This window comes from Orcinus orca, chromosome 1 (genome assembly GCF_937001465.1).
Source record: "Orcinus orca chromosome 1, mOrcOrc1.1, whole genome shotgun sequence".
Lineage (NCBI taxonomy): Eukaryota > Metazoa > Chordata > Mammalia > Artiodactyla > Delphinidae > Orcinus > Orcinus orca.
In genome coordinates, this window is record NC_064559.1 from 28,223,028 (window position 1) to 28,244,322 (window position 21,295).

The 21,295-nt window shown below is 38.2% G+C and overlaps 1 protein-coding gene across 7 annotated transcripts in view; it reads right to left on the reverse strand.

Moving 5' to 3' along the window:
- Positions 1-21,295, reverse strand: part of DENND1B (DENN domain containing 1B) — a 259,477-nt gene that overhangs the window by 112,215 nt on the left and 125,967 nt on the right. For 4 of the 7 annotated variants that reach the window (XM_049708637.1, XM_033416648.2, XM_049708628.1 and 1 more), the window contains 3 exons: positions 19,959-20,018; positions 18,698-18,751; positions 15,874-15,984 (listed from right to left, as the gene is read on the reverse strand). In XM_049708637.1, the coding sequence (XP_049564594.1) occupies positions 15,874-15,984; positions 18,698-18,751; positions 19,959-20,018 (225 nt within the window). The remainder of the gene's footprint in view (positions 1-15,873; positions 15,985-18,697; positions 18,752-19,958; positions 20,019-21,295) is intronic. The other 3 variants (XM_033416652.2, XM_033416653.2, XM_049708669.1) reach the window with 1 other exon arrangement.

Below are 21,295 nucleotides of genomic sequence, written 5' to 3' on the forward strand. Positions count from 1 at the left end.
GGAGAATGTCACTATTGACCAGCGAGCTGCCCAAGCTTGACAGCTGTACCACAGGAAGCCAAGGATATCATAATTTCATATTTAAACTGTTCATTTCAGATTAACATCGTGTTTCCTAGCTTTATATCACAACAGCTGCAAATACACTGATGCTATTTTAAAGGTAATTGCCATTTTAATTGTTTTGTTTTGGCAAGCGGCTAATTAAATATTTTTTAATGCTTAGCAAAGGGATATCGCTTTTTTTTTCCTCCCTCCTACTGACCCTCATCAGAATTCTTTCTCTGACTTCGTTTACATTTTAAATTATATTTCTGTATGTGTTGAGTCATTTCTTTAGCATTTAAAGCAATAATTAAATCAGCATTCTTCATTTTAAAGTTTTGCTATAGTCTGCATTTTCAAGACATTTACTGAATAAGTCATTTTATTTAACTTGAAAATCAGAATTTAAAAACAAAACCATCTGAAAATGCACCACAAAATTTCTATAAACCATTATTTCTATTTTATTATACAAAGAAATTAAAATTTATACATAGTAATCAAATTAATTCAAAAGGATAAATGTAAACAAAGTGACTCAATCTTAACAGCAACATTTGTCTATATTTAAGTGCAAAATAGTTCCACTAGATTTTTTAAAAGTCAGTTAAAATAATCTAATCTGAACCAAAAACATAAAAATTTTGACTAAAAGTATTTTCACCTTCGTCATATGTATTATATTTCTTTTCCAGTTAAGATTTTTAATTAATTTTATACGGCAAAAAAATTTATTTGTTCCATTTAGAATGCTATCATTAAAGGATTTTATTACTTGGCACTTCGAAGTTTTAATATTTTATCTATACTATTCCTTCAATAAATATTATTTTTAAAATTCCTTAATTAGAGCATACAGTATACCACTAGGAGGCATTCAGATACTTCTATGTAACAATTACGGACCAGATTTATTTCTCTCACATATTTGAACTAGAGGGAAATGAAAATGGGGTTGATCTCAGTTGTGTCAATTCTTAGAGAGCTTGCATGTGCTCGCTGGTTGTAAATGAGGTAACTTTAAATGTTTCAGTGTAACTTGATGGGCTAAAAGCACTTATGTAGCTGTGAAAGGCAGTTAATTTACTCAGTTTCTCCATCTGCAGATAGATGCCTTTTAAAAGAGCTCATTTAAAACCGTTTTAAAAAGGAAAGTATTCTTTTTTATTGTTTAGAAAATAATTAACAGTGTAACAAGAGAGAAAAAATGCATTCTCAAAATGAGGAATGATAATAATAGTAACTTATTTTACTAGGCACACCCAGAGTCCAAAGCACTCTATTAAATGCTACAGCTGTTTCCCTGTGCCCTTAATGGTTATCCTTAAGTGAAGTTATGAATTTCTCACTAATAAGGCACAATATCATCTGATGAATTTGACTGGTTTCTTAGAGGATGATTTCTGCAATGAGAAGCAAAGTCACAAACTTTCTGCAAAGGCCAGCATTCAGCAGAGGGTCATGCCAGCTGATCAAGATCCACCAGGAAAGAAGGAAGCTCTACAGGATTTGTTAGCTTCTTAGATGCAGGGGATCGGTGACAGGGAGAGGTAAAAATACTACCCATCCCACATCCCTGCCCGGCCCCAAACCTCAGTTTCTGGCCTAAGCGACCAGGACGAATTATTTAAAGAAATATAACAAAAGTGTCAGGTTCAGGTGGGACTGTAAGGAATGTGCTCTCACGAATATTGATTCTGTTAACTATGAGACATCCAAGTGGAGATTTCCAAAGAAGGCAGAAACCTACCAAAGAAGATCTCCCTTACACACCTAGCATCATGTAATAACTATGTGATTTAAAAAATAGAGAAGATACTATTACAGCATATACTTTGTAGAGGAGATAGTAAAGTTGTAAGTAAAAAAAAAAATACAATTAAGAAAAAATAAATTTACTAGGAAATTAAACAGTTATATGCAAGTTGTATAAGGTAAGAACAATGAAGTACATCGTGGACAAAAGTTAGGGACTGGCCACTAAGAGGCTGTGCCACTCTGGCACACCTGCAAATATAACCAGATCCCAGTTTCCCAATCTTTAAAATAAGAAATATATGCTAGATGATCTATAAACCCCGTCTCTGAGAGATCTAACATTCTCTACTCTTGGATCAGATCAATTCTAACATTTTGTATTTTTAGTAATAATTAAGAATTGTTTTTTCCATACGGGTGGTTAACAGAACATTTTAACTAGACTATAATTCAGATCCACCTTCTAAATCTATCTAAACATAATCTCTAAAAGCTTTAAAGCACATTAGGTAACTGTGAAATTGGAGACATTATAATAATTTACTTGCTTAATTCAACAGAGTTTTTGAGTACCTGCCATGTACCATCATAAATCTCTACTAAGCAATAGGGACACAGAACAGAACAAGTTACATATCAGTGGGGAAAGCAAACAATAAACAAGTGAAACACATATTATGTCAGAGGTAAATTTTATGAAGAAACCTAAAGCAGGGTAAGAGCAGAAGGGCTATTCTAGACAGGAGCATAGGGACAAACTCTGATGTGGCCACATCTGCACTGAGACCTGACTGAAATATGGGAGCCACGTATGGTGCACTTGGGGAGAAGGGCATTCAGGAGTCCTGAGGTGGGAGCAGGCTTGGCACCTTCTTGGAGTAGTAGGGGGTCGGCTGATTAGATTAAACGGGAGAACAGCAGGAGCTGAGGTCAGAGAGGAAGCAAGGTCGGAACTGAAGAGCCTCCTGGGACACAGCAAAGACGCCAGATTTCATTCTGGATAAGATCTGTCCGCACCTCTGAACACAGTGCTAACTGTCACAACAAATAATTTACCTAGAACATTTCCAGAACTTTGCAAATTAAGGAAAATAAACAACATACTTTAGAAGTTTGCTTTGCAGAATCAAGTTCTATAAAGAAATGAGATCAGATGGAGTATAGTCTATAAAAATACTGAATCACTATGTTGTACACCTGAAACTAGTATAATATTATAAATCAACTACATGTCAATTAAAAAAAAGAAATGAGATCAATTTATAAGCCAAGTAAGAAGGAAAAACTTCTTACTTTTAGGTTATTTATGAAATATTGAATATTTAAGCTTAAAGGGAAATGCTAATCATATTTCTTTGGATCAGAATTACCCAAAATTCTATGATAGGTTCATGATAGGGCTAGAACCCCACGGCGCTCTTCTGACATTCTGTCAGCTGTTTTTCTAACACCACATAAGCTGTTCTTCATGAAAGCAGGGGAGAGGAGAGAAGAAGATTCGGTGTTTGGGTTAGAACATGTTCCTGGCATAACATCCTTGAAACTGAAGGACTTATACATTGCTATCATTGAATAAAAATGAACTGTACTAAATAAAGCAAAAAATGTACCAAATAAAGGTTAAAGAAAAAAAATCTTCGTTAAATGGCATAGGAATATTTAAACGCACATATAATTTCATAGAGCACACTCAATATATTGAACTGATTCAGACCCAAAGCGTGGACTAACACAAAATAAAATCACTGGGATATTTATTTCCCATATAGTACAACTGTAAAATAAGTACATATGAAAACCATGTGAAAGAGACAAGAACTGGGGCCTGTGAAATCCGAGGGAGAAACCTGACAACAGAGGTTGGCAACAGTGAGCTTAGTGGTGGAATAAAGGCACCTAGAGCTTCCCGTTCTGGCCACAGGTCTAAGGGAGCTGCTCTCACTGACAACAGTTACGAGAGCAAACGTTTATAGGATGCTAGCTCTGTGCCAGGCGCTATTCTCAGCACTTGACATACTCAGATTTAATGCTACAACAACCTTATGAAACAGGCAGTATTATCACTGCTCCCATTTTACAGATCAGGACACTGTGGCAAAGTTACACCAATTGCCTGAGATCACACAAGTGGCAAGTCCAGGAGACCAACGCCAGCAGGCTCCAGAGTACAATAACCAGTATATTAACCTGCCTTTTGATATAAAAAGATTCAAAATTCCCATTCATTGTAAGCCTTTGAATAATATATACTGGCTGAAAATATTTTATCCTAATTATATAGTGGAGAATGAGCCTCTGACTGAACAGACAGACAAGAACAGTTGACCTTTAAATGAAAAATTCAGGATCTAGGATAGAGATGCAATTTACAAAACTTTCCCAGGCATCACAGTCTGCGCCTTCAGCAGGAAACCAGGAGAGCAGATTCTCTGAAAAATGTTACAAAGATAAGATACTTGATAAAAATTCTACCAGTTATCATCTCAATCTGCATCTGCGAGTATATTTAGTTGGAAGCCAAACCAAAGTTCTTTCCCTTTGTGATATGGAATCTCATTTATACCTTGTTCTTGAACTATATATTTACTGAGGAGATCAGCCTACTAATACAACTAAGCAACGCTTTAAGCAATTCAGTAGACATCTATTTTGAGAAGAATAAAACCACATTATCAGATTTCCAAGGAGACAACAGGAAAACGATCTATCGAGTGTGATGACCACGACGGAAAACAGCACGATTCTAATTCACACGCTTTACAAGTAAAGATCTCATCCTGACGCACCGCCACTCCTGTTGTTCTAGTCTCTGTGTATCTCTTAGCCAGATTCTGCCTCATTTTAATGTAGGAGTCCCACTGCCTTCAACTAAAGTTCTATATGAATTACTGAGGGGCAGATTTATGTCCCCTAAGAATGTATTTATGCACAGAATCCAAGAAATATTGATTAGAGACTTCATTTGATTTTTAACTGAATCAATGTTTACTTCAGAAATGTAAGTGCTATAAATACCTAAAGGTACACAGAATAAACTGCTGCAGATATGAACGTGATAAACTTCCTTGTGGAATGAAAAAAATTTCAGTGGAAAGCATAAAAAAACTATCTGTTTCAACACATTTAATTTACATTCACGTTTAAAAGTTGAGGACAAAAAAGGTAGCAGCACAGTATTTGAAAACTACAAAGCTATCCCCCCTATAAGATATTCTTACTTGAGCAAAATTCTGACACTCAAATTAAGTGATAGTTGTAAAGAAATGTTTAGAGAAATAGCCATTTTATATCATGAAAAAAGACAGTATTTGGCTGTACATTTTTCTTTTTCAATACTTTTTTATACTAAAGTATCATCTTATATTTCATTCTCTTTCTCCATCCCTTTAGGATGGTAAATTCTGCTGCTTCATTACTAAACTTCATCCTGACCTCTCTGCATCATATCCAAGTCCCTTGGAAAGTTCTGCTCATCTCACGGTTGGTCACTGGTTAATTAGCTCTTCCGAGCCAAACAATTCTAATATTTTCTTGCTTGCTTGCTTCTTCCATGTACTCATTCTTTCACTCATTTGACACATGGGGAAACCAAGGCAAAGTTGAACCAACCTGCCCAAGATCACACAGCTAGATGTGGGGCACCAAACATGTGTCAGGCACCGCTGCTGGTGCTGGGGACAGAATAATCAGCCAAGGAGACAAAGCCTCTGCCCTCAAGGAGCTTTCACTCTAGTGAGCCTCAACAGGCACCATGCCTGTCATACCGACCCCACCTCAATTCTGAACTCCTGTAGCTGCCACACTGCACATAAATGTCAACGCCTTCAAACACTCCCCCCCCCCACGTGACTTTCCCCATCACTAAATTTACTGCTCTCTAGTTCACATCTTCAAGCCAATTCTGTAGCAGTTTAGCTTTTCCTGGAGAAGAGGCCCATCTAGTTTTCCACAACTTTCAGGCGTCTGACACTGTAACACAGCTCAAATGTATCTATCTTCTCTCCACACAGACTTCTAGACCCTGGATTCTAGAGGACCGTTCGTGTGAATTCTATAAAGACCATATATTTTAAAATAAGGCATTTATTTAAGAAATAAACAGTACAGTTAAAGAATCACTAAATTTAACAATTAGGAAGAACCTTAGAAATCATTCTTGTTCAATTCTTTCATTTTTTTATATAATAAACTTCAGGATAAAAGGAAAAAATGGCTTATATGAAGTCATCCAATTTTTCAGGTGAGTAGTCAGGAACTGAAAAACAAATCTCTAATTTTAGAAGATATTATTGATATAATCACACTACTACCACATTTGGGGACATATTCCAAATAACCAATAAATAAAGTCTAATGGACTGAACGCACTGTTTTAAATAGTAGGCATCTCTGAAAATCATAACTTAAAATACCTCTCACCAGGAAAAAAACTAATGGCAAACCACCAGCCACTGAAAGAGACAACCGCAAGCAGCCCCAAAGGACTTCTGAATCCTTACAAGTGAACTATTTGTAAATTACAGGTATTTAAATGAGAATGAATAATTGTACATATATATCATATGCTGTATCATTAAAATTGTATATAATATTCCCATATATACTTAACGTACACATATGTATATTTAGCAGGCATATCAAACACTTGTAAATATATACATCTATACATAAACACACACACACACTTTACAGAGTTACAATTTACTAGTAGCAAATGACATCAGGCTCTGCCCCCACTATATATCAGACACTAAGGAAATAGCTGATGAATATTTGTCCTTTGTGTGTCATTGTAAACTTCTCCCTCTTCTTTACCTACTTTCAAGCAGACTCTACATCCAACAGACATTTCCTTATTAGCCATGTTTCTAAAACCCAACTCCATCTACCTTTCATGGTCACTGTTAGCTCAGGAGCTGGTCGCCTCTTTTTCTACTTACTGTGACTGCCTTTTAACAAGACAGCTGTCAGAGTTTTCCTACTTTATTTTTTCTAATGCCACCAGCTTCTCTTCCCCAAAACAAAACTGGTCACAGCATGTCCCTCATTTGCCTCCCCACAATCTGTTGGATAAAATCCAAACCCCTTCATTTAACAAACACGGTTCTTCACAATCTGGCCACTGCTCTCTCTCCAACTACATCTTGTAGCATGACTTCTCTCTGTCACTCTATTTGCGCACACATACACACACACACAAGTATCTATTTCCTAGACAAATCACAAATTCCTTCCAAGAACCAGGCGTAATATTGAGGTCAACTCTTTAATCTACCACCTTCCCTCCTATATTTCCCACATCAGAATTCTAGTCACACTGACTGGCCTTGATTGACACTATATAATTTATTATTTATTACGATTCTAGAGAATCATAAGTTAATAACTTTGAAATTCCCACTACCTGGCAAATAATAATATTTATTGATACCAAATAAATAAATACCCTTATACTCCATGTTTGGAAAACTCTACCAATGTCAAATATCTCCTTCAAAATAAAGATCTATGTTTTTCTTCTCAAGTGGTTAACTAGTTTTTACTCTTTCCATTACACTATTTTATCATAGTAAATCACAACAAAATATGAGATTCATGGAAGCTGTGCCTTCAAGTTATGCCTCTCAGATCCAAGTGCACTCTCTGCTACCCATCTGCGACAATGGATCTGGGCCCTTTAAGTATTTACCAGACGGAGGACAGAGTGAGCTCTGTCCGCAGAGGACACAGGAGACGCACTGCAGGAGGATGGGAGTGTGGCTTCCTGGTTCCGTGTGCTCTGGGGCAGGCTCCTGAAGGGCCTGTGCATCTCCGGGGCCTGGCTCTTGTAGGGCACTGGTCAGTAGTACCCAGCAGTAACACCTGGCACCTTCTTCAGGTGGTTCTGCAGCAGAACGTGTCTAGGGAGACATCTCCCATGGCAATCAGGTAAACTACCTGGTGGCAGGTTAATTACACTGAACCTCTTCCATCAGGAAGGAGGCTTGATTAGGTTCACCCTCACTGGAATAAATATTCTGGGTAAGGACTCGTCTTCTCTGCCATAATCCTTCTGCCAGCACCACCACCATCAGACTCATAGAATAACATACCTGTCAGCACGGCACTCCATAAAGCACTAAATCTCATCAAGGTATTCATGTAACAGCAAAGTAGAGCAAGAGGCTCGTGTCCATGAACTCAGCTACTCTGGCCTACACTTATAACCTAGAAGCTGCTGGCCTAATCAAAAGGTGGAATGGCTCACGGATGACTCAGTTATGACGCCAGTTGGGAAAGAACACCCTTAAAGGGTGGGGCTCTGTTTAACATGATGCAGGATACGCTTTGAATCAGAAACCGTTTTGCGGCGCTGTTTCTCCCAAAGCCAGAATCCATGGGACCAGGAGTCAAGGGGTAGGAGTGGGGTTGGCCCTCTCATCATCACTCTTAACGGTCCACTTGCAGAAATTCTAATTCCTGCCCCAGCCATGCAGGGAGCTTTTGGCTTGGGGATCTGACCTCCCAACAGTGGAACGCTTCCACTTGAACCAGAAGATGTGACTGCCACCTGGCCACTGAATCAACAGGCTAAAAATTGGGGTTAATCTACTGGCTGGAATGACTGATCTCAATAACCAGAAGTAAGTCGGGTTGTTTTTACACAACAGGCAGGCAGGACTATGTCTGGAACCATGGAATTCTCTGGGATGCATCTTGGTACTTCCATGCCTGGTAGTAAATGTTAACGGGAAACGACGGCAATCAAAAACAAAAAACAGAACTATCGAGGATCCAGATCTTTTGGAAATGAAAGTTTGTATCATTAAACCAGGTAAAAAAAAATCCAAACAGCTGAGGCTCTGGCTGAGGTGAGGGGACTATGGAACAGGTAATGAAAGAAGTAAGTCAGAAATATCAATTATGGTCTCATGAGCAGTTACATAAACAAGGGCTGTAGTAGCTTTCCATATTTTTAATTTTCCTATGTTTATTTTTATCTGCTGACCACTTTTTCTTCTCTGTCTCATCTTTATCTTACATATATGTTGATAGTAGTTAACAGAAAATTAAATGTAATTGTAATTGAAGAGATGGACACATGACTCTCGGCACTGTGCTGCTTCCCATTTGGGGGAAAGGGTGAAAATGTCTGTACTGCAGCTACATCTCATTAGGCAGACACAGAGCTTTGTTTTGCTGTTGCTCAGGAAGTGCAAGTGATTTAGAGGGTGTCAATGGAGGATGAGCATCCAAAGGGGTGGCCTGTACCAGTTACCGATTTACTGCCTCTCACCCTCAAGTCTACCCCTCTTTGTCAGATCTGAGAAAATAAATCTGTGCCCTTTCGATATCTTTTGCTTTTAGCAGCCGGCACGATGCTAAGCTTTGTCCGGAGAAGACAATGAAGCGACATTTCGGGAAGACAGAGGTTGACGTCCTGGCCCCAGTCTACTCACCAGGCGGTCCCCCTTGGAGCTCGCCAAGCACGGTGGGTGGCTGCCAGGCTGCCGTGTGACAGCAGCTCAGCCCTGCAGGCCGCAGGGGCCGGGGGCCCCGGCTCGCCTCGGCAGCTCCGGGCAGGGTGCCTGTGGCCCCCGCGGCGCGTGGCGGCTGTGGCACAGAGGCTTCTCCTGCACCTGGTGGGTGAAGCGCCACCGTCAGCAGCGCCCGGCAGCCGGAAGCCTCCCTTGGTGCCACCCTCCCCTCAGCTGGCTTCCGGCGGGGCGGGGGGCCTCCGGCGAGACAGCCCGGAGGAGCAGTGGGCTCTCTGGGCACAGATCCCCAGCTCCCCTCAGGTTTGTAGCTGCTTTATACCTACTATGCCAGGTTCTTCACGGCTCCCGGCACTTCCCGCAGCCCCTCCCTGTTACCCCGATCCCACATGACAGTCTTAAATTCTTTATATTCAACTTGCATCGTTCAGATGATTGTAGTTTCTCTCTCCTGAGTGGACCCAGACTGATACAGAGGCTGTGACCTCGTTTCCTTGCCTGTGTATGTAGAACACCGTCTGGCATGAGTTAGGTGAGCCATAGATGAGGAGTGATTCAATGAATGAACAAAGAAACCACCTGCCATGGGAAGAAAGGAGTATGTTTTCTCCTTAGGACTACGTGAAGGCCAAAAGATAGCAAACCAAGTTCCTGTACAGATTGGACAAGAGTCAATATAGCAAGAGAAATTCACGAAGCTGAAAGAGTTTAAGATGTATTGATAACTTTTCCCCCAAGGAATTACAATTTTGGCATAGACTTTTTTAAAAATTACTAGTAGAAAACAGCTGAACACAAATCTTTTTTTTTTTAAGACAAAGGCCTATATGGAAATTATCCTCTAATTTATCAACTTCAGAATTTACAAAGAAACCTTTACTGTTGTCATAATTATTATTATTTAAAGACACTAGTGTCAAAAAAGGCAATCAAAGAGACACATTTTTACTTGTTAAAGAGACATGTTTCTACCCTGGCATTTGCAGCATCAGATGAACATTTCATATTTCATACCATAATTAGGGAAAATTTTACTCTATTTTAAAAACTTTTCTCTCTGATATCCACAGTTCAGAAGATTAAGTTTACTGCACCCACATACACACACACATATCGACCATGGTTCTAACCTTTACTGTGCTCGTTTTTATGAAAAACAGCTCTTATCACCTCAAGAGTTAGAAGATACAAACACCTGCAGCTTTTCCCGTCTTAGACGTTTCCTCCACACAAATCGTCCCACAAAGTGTCACATGACCAACCTCAATAGTCCCATTTCCACGCTCCAGCCACATCCACTTAGCAGTGAATGAAAATGCAATGTTCTGAAGAGCAGTATCTAAGTCAAATAACACAATGGTAAGTAGAGTCACTGTCTGCAGTTTCGGCTGACATAAGTGGTTGCTATGGGCTTTGGGGAGAATTAAAAATCCAAAAATTGTTCCTAGATTCTCTCTCCCTGAGAGGTCTTGATAATAATTTTTAACTGCACCATGCTGCTGCAGCTTTAAAATCATAAGGGGGAAAAATACACTGCAATAATCTGAAGCAGGGAGTAGATCTGGGTAATCTTTGTTCTCGCACCAACTGTTCAGTTCTTAATCTCCAGAAAGATCCTCTGTGCTGCCGGTTTCAGATTAAATGCTGATAGGTGGCACTACTAAGAGACAAGTCAAGAATACGTAAAATCCAGATGGAGAGGTTAAAATCCTGCGGATTCCCCTTCAATCTAACTCAACCTATAACATCTACATTTTAATAGCTGATTTTCCGCGGATCACAAGATTTCTTTTTGCATAGGCCCTTGATGGTATTAATGAGAGAAGGGGAGAAAAGCATATGCTTAAATGCCTGGGGGCAACTATAACAAAGGAAGAGACGACAGTGTATTAGCACAATTCCTGCACTCACAGCACACTGCTTGCTCTGAGCAGTCCAGACAGGACACGGACTACACAATCACATCTCTGTAACTAATGTGCTTACAGACTCCAAGAGGTGATATCTACCAACTAAATATTGGTCAAAATGGGAGCTAACACTCAGACATCTGCTCTAAAGAGAGCATCCCTTGTACCTGCTTCCACAGGCCACAAAGATACACTCTAGTTAACACATCACTGACAGGATGACGAGAGCTCCTGTCAGACGCTGGCCAGCTCAGTGTTGGAAACAAAACGCACGGCCCCAGCTGACTAGCTAGAGAACGTCTGGGGGACAATTACAGAGCACCTGACAAGGCTTCGTGCCTGACTGACTTGAGAGCCGATGACACGGCTTTAAACAGCAATCCTTCCCTACCTCTGGTCACAAAACAGCAAAAAGTCAACTGATACACCCTTGTAATATCATGATTTATTCCTTTGCTTTGAATACATGAGACTCTGGGCCGATGTCCTGCTAGTCTGCTATTCACTTGGGGCTTAAACCTCTAGGACCTGCCTACGGCATGTACAAAATCAACATTCTTGTTCAGCATTACCAGGAACCCTTCCGTGTGTACCGGATAATGTACACATCAGTAGGATAAACACAAAACCGATGACATTCCAATTCATTCAACTCAAAACACGGAAAAATATAATAGTGAGTCCTAACAAAATACATTTTACTGTAAGGAGGAAAAACCCACGAAAAATTTTAGAACATAACAATACTCTTGATACTTTTGCTAACACAGCTCAAAACTTTTTTATTTTAAAGTTTATCGCTATAAAGATAATTACAAATTATAATTTTAACTACACACAATACCTGAGGAAGGAACACTCGGGTAGCTCATTATCTGTCAGGGTATCACCAGTAAAACCCCCGGCTAGCTATACAGTTGACAGATATGATTCTAATAAAATTATGACCATATCAAAGTATAAATCCAAAGTTCCCAAAACTATAACAAAATTATAAATGCGAGGAACTTATACATGCTCTTCCAATAATTAAAAATTTGGCCATAGATTAAAAAGTGAAAACCGGGTAAAACACAATTTCTTGCATTAATTTTAAGTACATTATAGTCTTTGTGGTACATAAAATCCTATAAGGATGTAAAAAGCTTCACTGGCAGTAGTCTTAACGTCAATTCATTGATACGTTAACTACTCCTTCCTTGGTCGTTTCAGAGGTTCCACTAAACGCTTTCTAAAAAAATATTTACTTCTAATTTATGTTATGGTACTAGTCTTTGACCTTAAACATTACTGGGCGTGGAATTTATAGCACGCATGTGTGTATATACATGAATTTTTCAAGCTAGATTCAAGTGAAGCAGCTTCCCCTACAGAAGGAGGGTGAGGAGATCATGAGAGCAAACTTGAATTATGTTTCTTTTATCAGTCCTACTGCCCCAGATGGTGAACCAAAACAAAGCTGTTAACTGAGAGGTGACATCACCACCAAGTTTTCAGGAACTTTCATAAACAACTGCTATTACGTTGACCTCAAATATAAGAAACAACTCCCTGGGGGCTTCCCTGGTGGCGCAGTGGTTGAGAGTCCGCCTGCCGATCCAGGGGACACAGGTTCGTGCAAAAAAAAAAAAAAGAAACAACTCCCTGACTAATACCAAGCCTTTATTAAAATCATTTATTTTCTAATTCAAACAAAGTTAAAGGGTAGGCATGTTCATTTTTACTCTAAACTTCAGATCTAGATTATTATAAATTTATAGCTGATAATCATTTAATCTTATGCAGATAAAATTCTAAGCACTTCATATATACACATATGTGTGTGTGCATGTACACATATCCTTAATCTTTAAAGCAACCCTATGAGATTAAAACTAGTATCACTCCCATGTTCCCAGTTTAAATGTGAAGAAACTGAGTGGAAGAGAGGTTACCTAGCCATTAAGAGGTGTTTACAAATTACAACAAAAAGAAACACCAACATTTTACAATACCTACCAAAAAATGTTTTTACAAAATATTTACATATATTCAGATTTCTTTCCTTCTTTAATTGAAGTATAATTGACTTGAAATATTATATTATTCTCAGGTGTAAATACAGTGATTTGGGATTTTTATACATTACGAAACGATCAGCATTATTAAGTCTAGTTACCATCTGTCGCCAGAGTTACGGCAATATTATTCAGTATGTTCCCCCTGCTGTACGTTACATTCCTGTGACTTATTTATTTTCTCACTGGAAGTCGGTGCCTCAGCCCCCTTCACCTGTTTTGCCCATCCTCCCACCCCACCTCCACCTCTGGCAACCACCTGTTTGTTCTCTGTATCTATAAGTCTGTTTCTGTTTTGTTACATTTGTTTGCTTTGTTTTCTTAGATTCCACATATAAGTGAGATCATATGGTATTTGTCTTTCTCGAAAGTCTGACTTATTTCACTTAGCATCATGCCCTCAAGGTCCATCCATGTTATTACAAGTGGCAAGATTTTATTCCTTTCCGTGGCTAATATTCCATTGTATATATGCACCACATCTTCTTTATTCATTCGTCTATGATGAGCACTTAAGCTGCTTCCACATCTTGGTTATTGTGAATAAGGCTGCAATGAACATAGGGTTGCAGATATCTTTCTGAATTGGTGTTTTTGTTTTCTTTGGATAAAAACCCAGAAGTGGAATTGCTGGACCACATGGTAGTTCTATTTTTAATATTTTGAGGAACCTCCATACTGCTTTCCATCAGATTTATTTCTAATGTTTCCCTACACAGACCAGCTTACACGCTCACGCCCACACCTCCTTCGGACCTCTGCTCAAACACCACCTCATGAGAGAAGGCTTCCCTGACCTCCCTACACAAAACTGAAATCTGCCCCTGACCTTTCACCCCACATTCACACCCACTTTCTCCCTTATCTCTTGGTACTCAGCACCATATGACATAACAGCTATTGCTTCATTCATGTCTTCATCTTCTCTATCAGTTGGACATAAGCTCCAAGAGTGTTTGGACTTTGCTTTGCTTACTGCTCAATCCTCAGTGCCTAGAAAGTGGCAAGCACATAGTAGGTGCATAATAAATATGTTACATGAATTAATCTTGATAGGAATTTAGCTCCTAGGTCTCCAGGATAGCTTGTACAATCTTTTTAATCTTCAGGACAACATCCATATAGAAATATTCTTTATAATCTTGAAAAAACTGGCTTAAAAAAGTGATGAGGATAAGCTGTGTGGCGCAGCTAAAAAAGAAATAAATTAATAAATAAATGCAGAAAATGTCAGTGTAACCAAAAATAATGTAGTTAAAAAAAAAATGTGATGAGGAGGAAGAGAAGGGGAGGATAAATAAGAATGATTTTACCTCAACGGTAAGTTAAGCACAGCAGAAAAGCAAATATATAAAAAGTACCAAATAATTCAGATTGTATTTCTTAACATCACTTTAAGAAAATGCAAATAATTACCTGCATCACCGACTAGCACTTATTCTCTGATTGAACTACATCATTTCTCCACACTTACTCCTTCAAATGCATATAACTTGTTTTTCAATGTGTAAAATAATGTATTTTCAATTTTTTTTGAAAAGTGGGCATATCATTATTGCATTTCAAAATCTCAAGACTGTATTTTTTCAACTCTAGAGTAATGCAAATAACCCAAAATTAGCATCAGGAGACCCAGTTTCACATTACCTGTCTCCAACTATCTTAGTTGGCCTTGGGGTAGCCATTTAACCTTTCTCTGAAAATATCAACACCTTTCTCATTGTTACACCCTAAAGAGATGCCCTAGAGAAATCCTGAAGCTCCTTCTGCTCTAAAATACTAAAACTATGCAGAATAAGGTTTTTATTTCTACTATCAGAGAACAAAACATAGGTATTATCTTATTTTTATCAGTTAGCCAAATTTCAAGGAAGCTAATTCATGAAATATTAAATAATGTTTTTAATAAATATCTCATACATTACTCAAAACTATATTTACATTTATATTAAAAATTTTTAGGTCAAAAATATTAATGCTCAAAGTGAAAAAAATTAGAAAATCTAGCAAAATACTTCTGAATGTTTTTCTATGACCCAAGAAAACTCTATTCTCCCTGCCTTTACCACAGTAATGAAGACCTTCCAGAAAAACATTTCAGTGAGTAGCATACAACCTGTGATTTAAAAAAAACGCTATTTTGACTTTTAAGTTATTATCAGTCTGAAGAGCTCCTCCAAATCAGAACTATTATAGAACCCACTCCCAAACCACTACTTGGCAACAAAGATGAATCTACCTATTGCCAGGTTAGGATAGCAGCTATTATCATGGCCCCTTGATTTCTTTCAAGTAGCTCCAATGGAAAAAGCCTCAAGTGAATAATAAAGATCTCATAATAGCTCTTAAGAATTCGTTAGATGGTAGAAGGCACTAAAATGAACTCTGGAGAGTTAAAAAGAAAAAAGAAAAAAAAAACCTCTCATCTTCTGATAAGAAAAAATAATTAACCTGACTTAATGCACCCGCGAAGGCCTTCCATAAATCAGACCTTTGTACTCCAAGAGCCAGATTAAAACCATATATCAAAAGGGTATGTAGATATTGTCTCGTAAGCACACGCAGAGCATTTCTGCCTCTGCGTGGGCTGCAGGTCTTTCCGCGCGGAGGGGAGTGTGAGATACTCACGGTGCTGAGTTTGCCGGAGGTGATGATGATGCGCCTCTCGTGCAGCATGCTGGCGTAGAGCTGCAGCATGTTGTTCGCGTCCACAGCCACAAAGTACTCCGTGAGGTTCCTCTGCACAAGCCAGAGACAACTGTGTAAGTTACAGGGAAAGTATCTGATACGTTCGCCACAGAGTCTGAAGTACGAACAATGTTAGGAGAATAAGTGGTATTCATTAAAATAATTAAATTTAATTCTATTCTGCCGCCACACAGAGCACGTAGCCTTCTACTATTATTTGAAACATAGCCCTACTCTACGAAAACATTCTCAGAGGGTGATCAGAGCATCACATCTTTCCCACCCTCCCTCCCCAGGCACCTGAAAAAGAAGCCTGTTTTTTGGGCCCCAACCTAGACCTGCTGAGTGGTAATCTTCAGAGTACAGCCCCAGGAATCCATTTTCTAAAAAAATACTGCCAGTGGTTCTTACACACACTGAACTTTGAGAACTGCTGCTCCAGAAAATACATTTGAGTCTCCCTCTGTTTGCCAATCAGCCAGCAGGCAAAATCATTGCCTGAAACTATAGACTACGCATAAGGCAACCACAGGATGAGATGGGTTTATAAAGCAGACCCTTGATTCTTTTTTTTTTTTTTTTTTTTTTTTGCTGTACGCGGGCCTCTCACTGTTGTGGCCTCTCTTGCTGTGGAGCACAGGCTCCGGACGCGCAGGCTCAGCGGCCATGGCTCACGGGCCCAGCCGCTCCGTGGCATGTGGGATCTTCCCGGACCGGGGCACGAACCTGCGTCCCCTGCATCGGCAGGCAGACTCTCAACCACTGCGCCACAGGGAAGCCCACCTTTGATTCTTTATTAAGGAAGATCTCATTTATATCCCATGTCAGGCCTGCTTTATACCACTATAACCAAATAAAAGTTGGTGTTAATTTGATTCCTTGACTTAACACTTCAAATTGTTTTCCCCACATAGGAACAAAACTGGGGTAAGCTGCGTTAACTTTCACTTTTAGATCCTCTCCTCTTACTCATTTTTAATTTTCTGTACTCAAACTTAAGCCCATCAGAAAGCAACAAGTGATAAAGAGACTGAATGAGAGATGACAACAGACTGAAACTGCAGTGCCAGGTGCACTATGACCCAGAAGGCTAAAACTTCTAGTTGAGCAGGAAACTAAGAAATCCAATGTTTCTTCTATTTCTGTGAGGTACAGACCTTCCCAGAACAAACCAGTAATCACAGCAGGGCACATAAACGGAAACAGTGAGTGATGCTGAACTTGGTGGAGAGATTCATTTCCTGTTTTCTCTAGCTGAAGCACACCTCACCTTCTATTTCAAGTCTTCGTAATACAAAATTACTTTTATGTCATTCAACGTTAATATTTTTCCTATAATCTCAAAGATAATTTCTAGATGGGGAATTATTTCTCAATGCAGAATGCTGCCTTATGTATAGGTCCTTGCTTTTTTTTTTCCTCTTCCCTAAACAGGACATTCTAAAAATAAAATATATTAATGGAGATGTAAAAATGTATATTCTCAGTGGCAGTTTTTCCTTAGAATGGTTCTTTAAAACTTCCAAAGTCACAGCAAAGTTTGTGAAATCAAGCTATTAGCGGCTTATTAGTAAATTTAAGAAAGGTAAGAAGAGGAGAGGCTAAAGCAAGAGACTGACTTGTATGAACAACCCTGACGTGGGGGCAGGCGCACGTAAGTCAAGGCGGTGAGTCAGCCTCCAGGACACCTAACAGACACCCGCAGCCCACGGTGGACTCGCACAAGACTTGAGAGCCTGGGATGTGACCTGCTGATTTGATGGTCTATCCCAGGCCCACGTGAAGAGCAGCTGAACGCAGTCTCTCACAGGAGTTAACTGGACTCATCTGTACCAAAAACACCACTGACAGTCTCGGTTCGAAATTAGGAAATTTACAATTGTCTTCTTGGACTTTGTTCGTTCACTTATAACCCACGTGCTTTTGGAAACCAAACACTCAGTAGGTTCAAAAACATTTTTGGAAGCACAATAGAGTTCTGAGGAAAATAATACATATTCCTTAAGTTGATGTTTCCTTCACTGTGATTGAATTATTTCTACTAATTCATTTTATCTTTCCAAAACAAAGCTGAAAAAAATTATGAAAGGAAATACTTCCTTTTCACACAGCATCCAAAAGTGTACTTGTCAATTCTATTTATCCATGTAAGCTTTTCTACAGAATTTTAATTTGTAGTAACTACTAAAACACTGAAAATATTTCTAGTAAGGCTACAATCAGGACTCTAAATAAATGTGAACTGTAGCAATTTTATAATTTCTTGTAGTATCCTTCAAGCCTTACAAAACATGTATTACTTATATTAAAAATCAGGAAATCAAGTAGAGAACATCTAAAATTTGAAAAGATATATATATATATATATATACAAGGAATCTAAATACTATGGTCATTTCACTAAAGTAACTATTTGCGTGATAATATTTCCCATTGCACGTGTTCCTTCCCTGCCAAAAGGAGTCATCTCCTGAGACCTCTCTTCTGCCTAATCTGGGGACCAGGACCTAACTGAACACAGACTATCCTACTGAACTATCTCAAATGGTAGAAATCGTTTTTCTCATATAATTTGTCTTATCTACAGGAGGTAAAGTAGCAGATACATAAAGAAGAAAAAGAGATAACATTATTCTTTATTTTTTCATTTTTTCTCACAGAGAGTTACAATGTTTTCTATTTCTCTACAAAGAAATCCTTAAACAGTGAGACCAAAATAAATAAATTTCATAATATCAGTAGAATAAAAACAGAGAAAACTTACACTCTCCGGTATTGTTGGGAGTCCAGTTACATCAGGGGCAATGAAGTAGGAATGCTAATCAACAGAAATAAATCACATAAGAAAAGGAGAATTAAAATTTGGTAGCATTACGTATAATTTGAGATTAAAAATTTTAAAACATATCAACTAAATAAATACCAAGGACTGATGCTCAGGGTTTGCTGAATTTGAGAGATTCTTAAATGAGATAGCAGGTTTATATGAGATTTAGCAATAACTTTCTCATACAAAAAGTTTAAGTGTTGGTTAAAAATATTTCACTTTAAAATTGAAGTGGGAATCCTAGAAAAAGTTTATTAAGACCAAAAAAGCAAATTACTGAAAAATAGATAGATAGATAATTTTAACACATTTGGTTTAGGGAACCTGGAAAAATAAGGTTTGTTTACCCAAGAATATATCAAAATCTATTGAGATTTTTGAGTTCCTACAGTTAAGTCCCCATAAATTTCTCTGGTACATATCAGCCACTATATTATTTAGAAAGCAGAAATAAAAAATAATTTTTTAATATTTAAAACTTCTTAAAAGGTAATTAACCCAAAATATGACTTTTATACACCCACTAAACAAATGTTAATTAGCTTCTATAATATTCAAAGCAATACAACAGTTCATAGACATATTTACACAAAAAGCATACTGTGCACACCTTCACATTTCACAGAATGTTCCCAAATTTTACCACCCAGAATCAGAGTACAAGTCAATCACCAAAATCATTTTATTTTCTGTTCATATTAATCTCCAAAATCATTTTACTATCTCACGTAAGGACCTACTTAATATTGTCTTATAATTAAAGATCTGGGGGCAAAAAACCATTCTAGCCAATACTGAGCACCACTGAACTAGTCAGAGCAAGGCTAGTTGGCACCGTCACAATGCGTGGCTTGCAGGGTGGAAGAACAAGGTCCTGAGACCCTGGACAAAACATGTGACAGACACCCATGTAGTGAGCCCACTTTGACATCACCACCACTGACACGAGGGTAAGCATGGATTTGGTCTCTATTAGCTATTTGTATTTGGATGGATTTTTAATAGCACTGTATTTCATAAAGCTATGCTTTAAAAGATAGTATAAACAGAAAATATAATCTGAATGATTAATTTTCTTAAAAGAAGCAAATTTACCACTTCCCAAAGGACCAGAGTGAATCTTAAAGACATAGTGAAAGAAGTAATTAACTTCCCAATTTAACAGTGATTTTCAGAAGCCAATGTCCTTTGAACTCACCCGTGCTAGGGAGGGCTGATCTTTCAGAACTTGCTCACTGGCAATAAATATCTCTTGGTTCTTACAATACATAAGAGACAAAATGAGTACTTTACTTTCATGGGAGAAATTTACACAACAATTTGCTGTGTATTTGAGACAAACCCATGTAGCCACATTATCTGCTGAAAACATTTGAATAGCATTCATTACAAATGTTTTAAATGCTGATTTGCTAGTTCTTGCTAGAAAAATCTTGAAGCACTTTAATTCTTGACTGAGAGTACAGAATTCTGTGGATATTTAATGGCTTTGAAATGTACTTTCAAAATAAGCATTTACATTAGATATTAACATTTCATAAAATCTCTGTGATATTCTAGTGGTTATAATGTCAAGTCTTGAAAAACTCATGTGATGGAATATTAATGAAATACGAAATTTTAAGAAAATCACAGCAGTTTCTTAAGTCTTGTCATATTTTTATAATGGAAATTCTGCAAACAAACAAAAATTTCTTTTCCACTTGTGGAGGAACAAAAATGCCTATGACCATCAATTTTAATCTGACATCACAAAACTAAAACTGTACTAGTAGGTGAAGACAAGTGTTTTCATCCCAGTTTTGCTGGTCATTAACTGCACAGCACTGGCACGTGACTTTATAACCTATTATTGAAGTCAAATGAAATTACTGAGTGGACTTTACATAAAGGTTTATCAACCAGTTGGATTTAACAATACCTAAGATATTGTATTGAGAACAGGTGAACAAGATTTGAAACCTATCACAGACTACTGATTCAAAAGCTTATATGTGGGGCTTCCCTGGTGGCACAGTGGCTGAGAGTCCGCCTGCCGATGCAGGGGACACGGGTTCGTGCCCCGGTCCGGAAGGATCCTACATGTCGCAGAGCGGCTGGGCCCGTGAGCCATGGCCGCTGAGCCTGCGCGTCCGGAGCCTGTGCTCTGCAACAGGAGAGGCCACGGCAGTGAGAGGCCCGCGTACCGCAAAAAAAAAAAAAAAAAAAAAAAGCTTATATGTGAGGCTTAAAATATAAAAATAACCATCAGACATAGAAATACAACACAGTCACTCAAATTCCTTTACCAAGATTATTTCAGATATAATAAAAATCCTCTCCTTATCAAATGAAACGTCAACTTACTAGCAACTAACATTCAAATAGCTTTTTGTGGTATATCTAAATATATCATTTCATAAAATTCCCCAAACAACTTTCTCAAAAACTGATTCACTAAATTTCTCAAATGGATAAAAGGGAACATCAAAAGAGATTAACTTTTTTGCCTCACATCACACATTCAGTGACTGTGATTTAAACCAAAATCTTCTA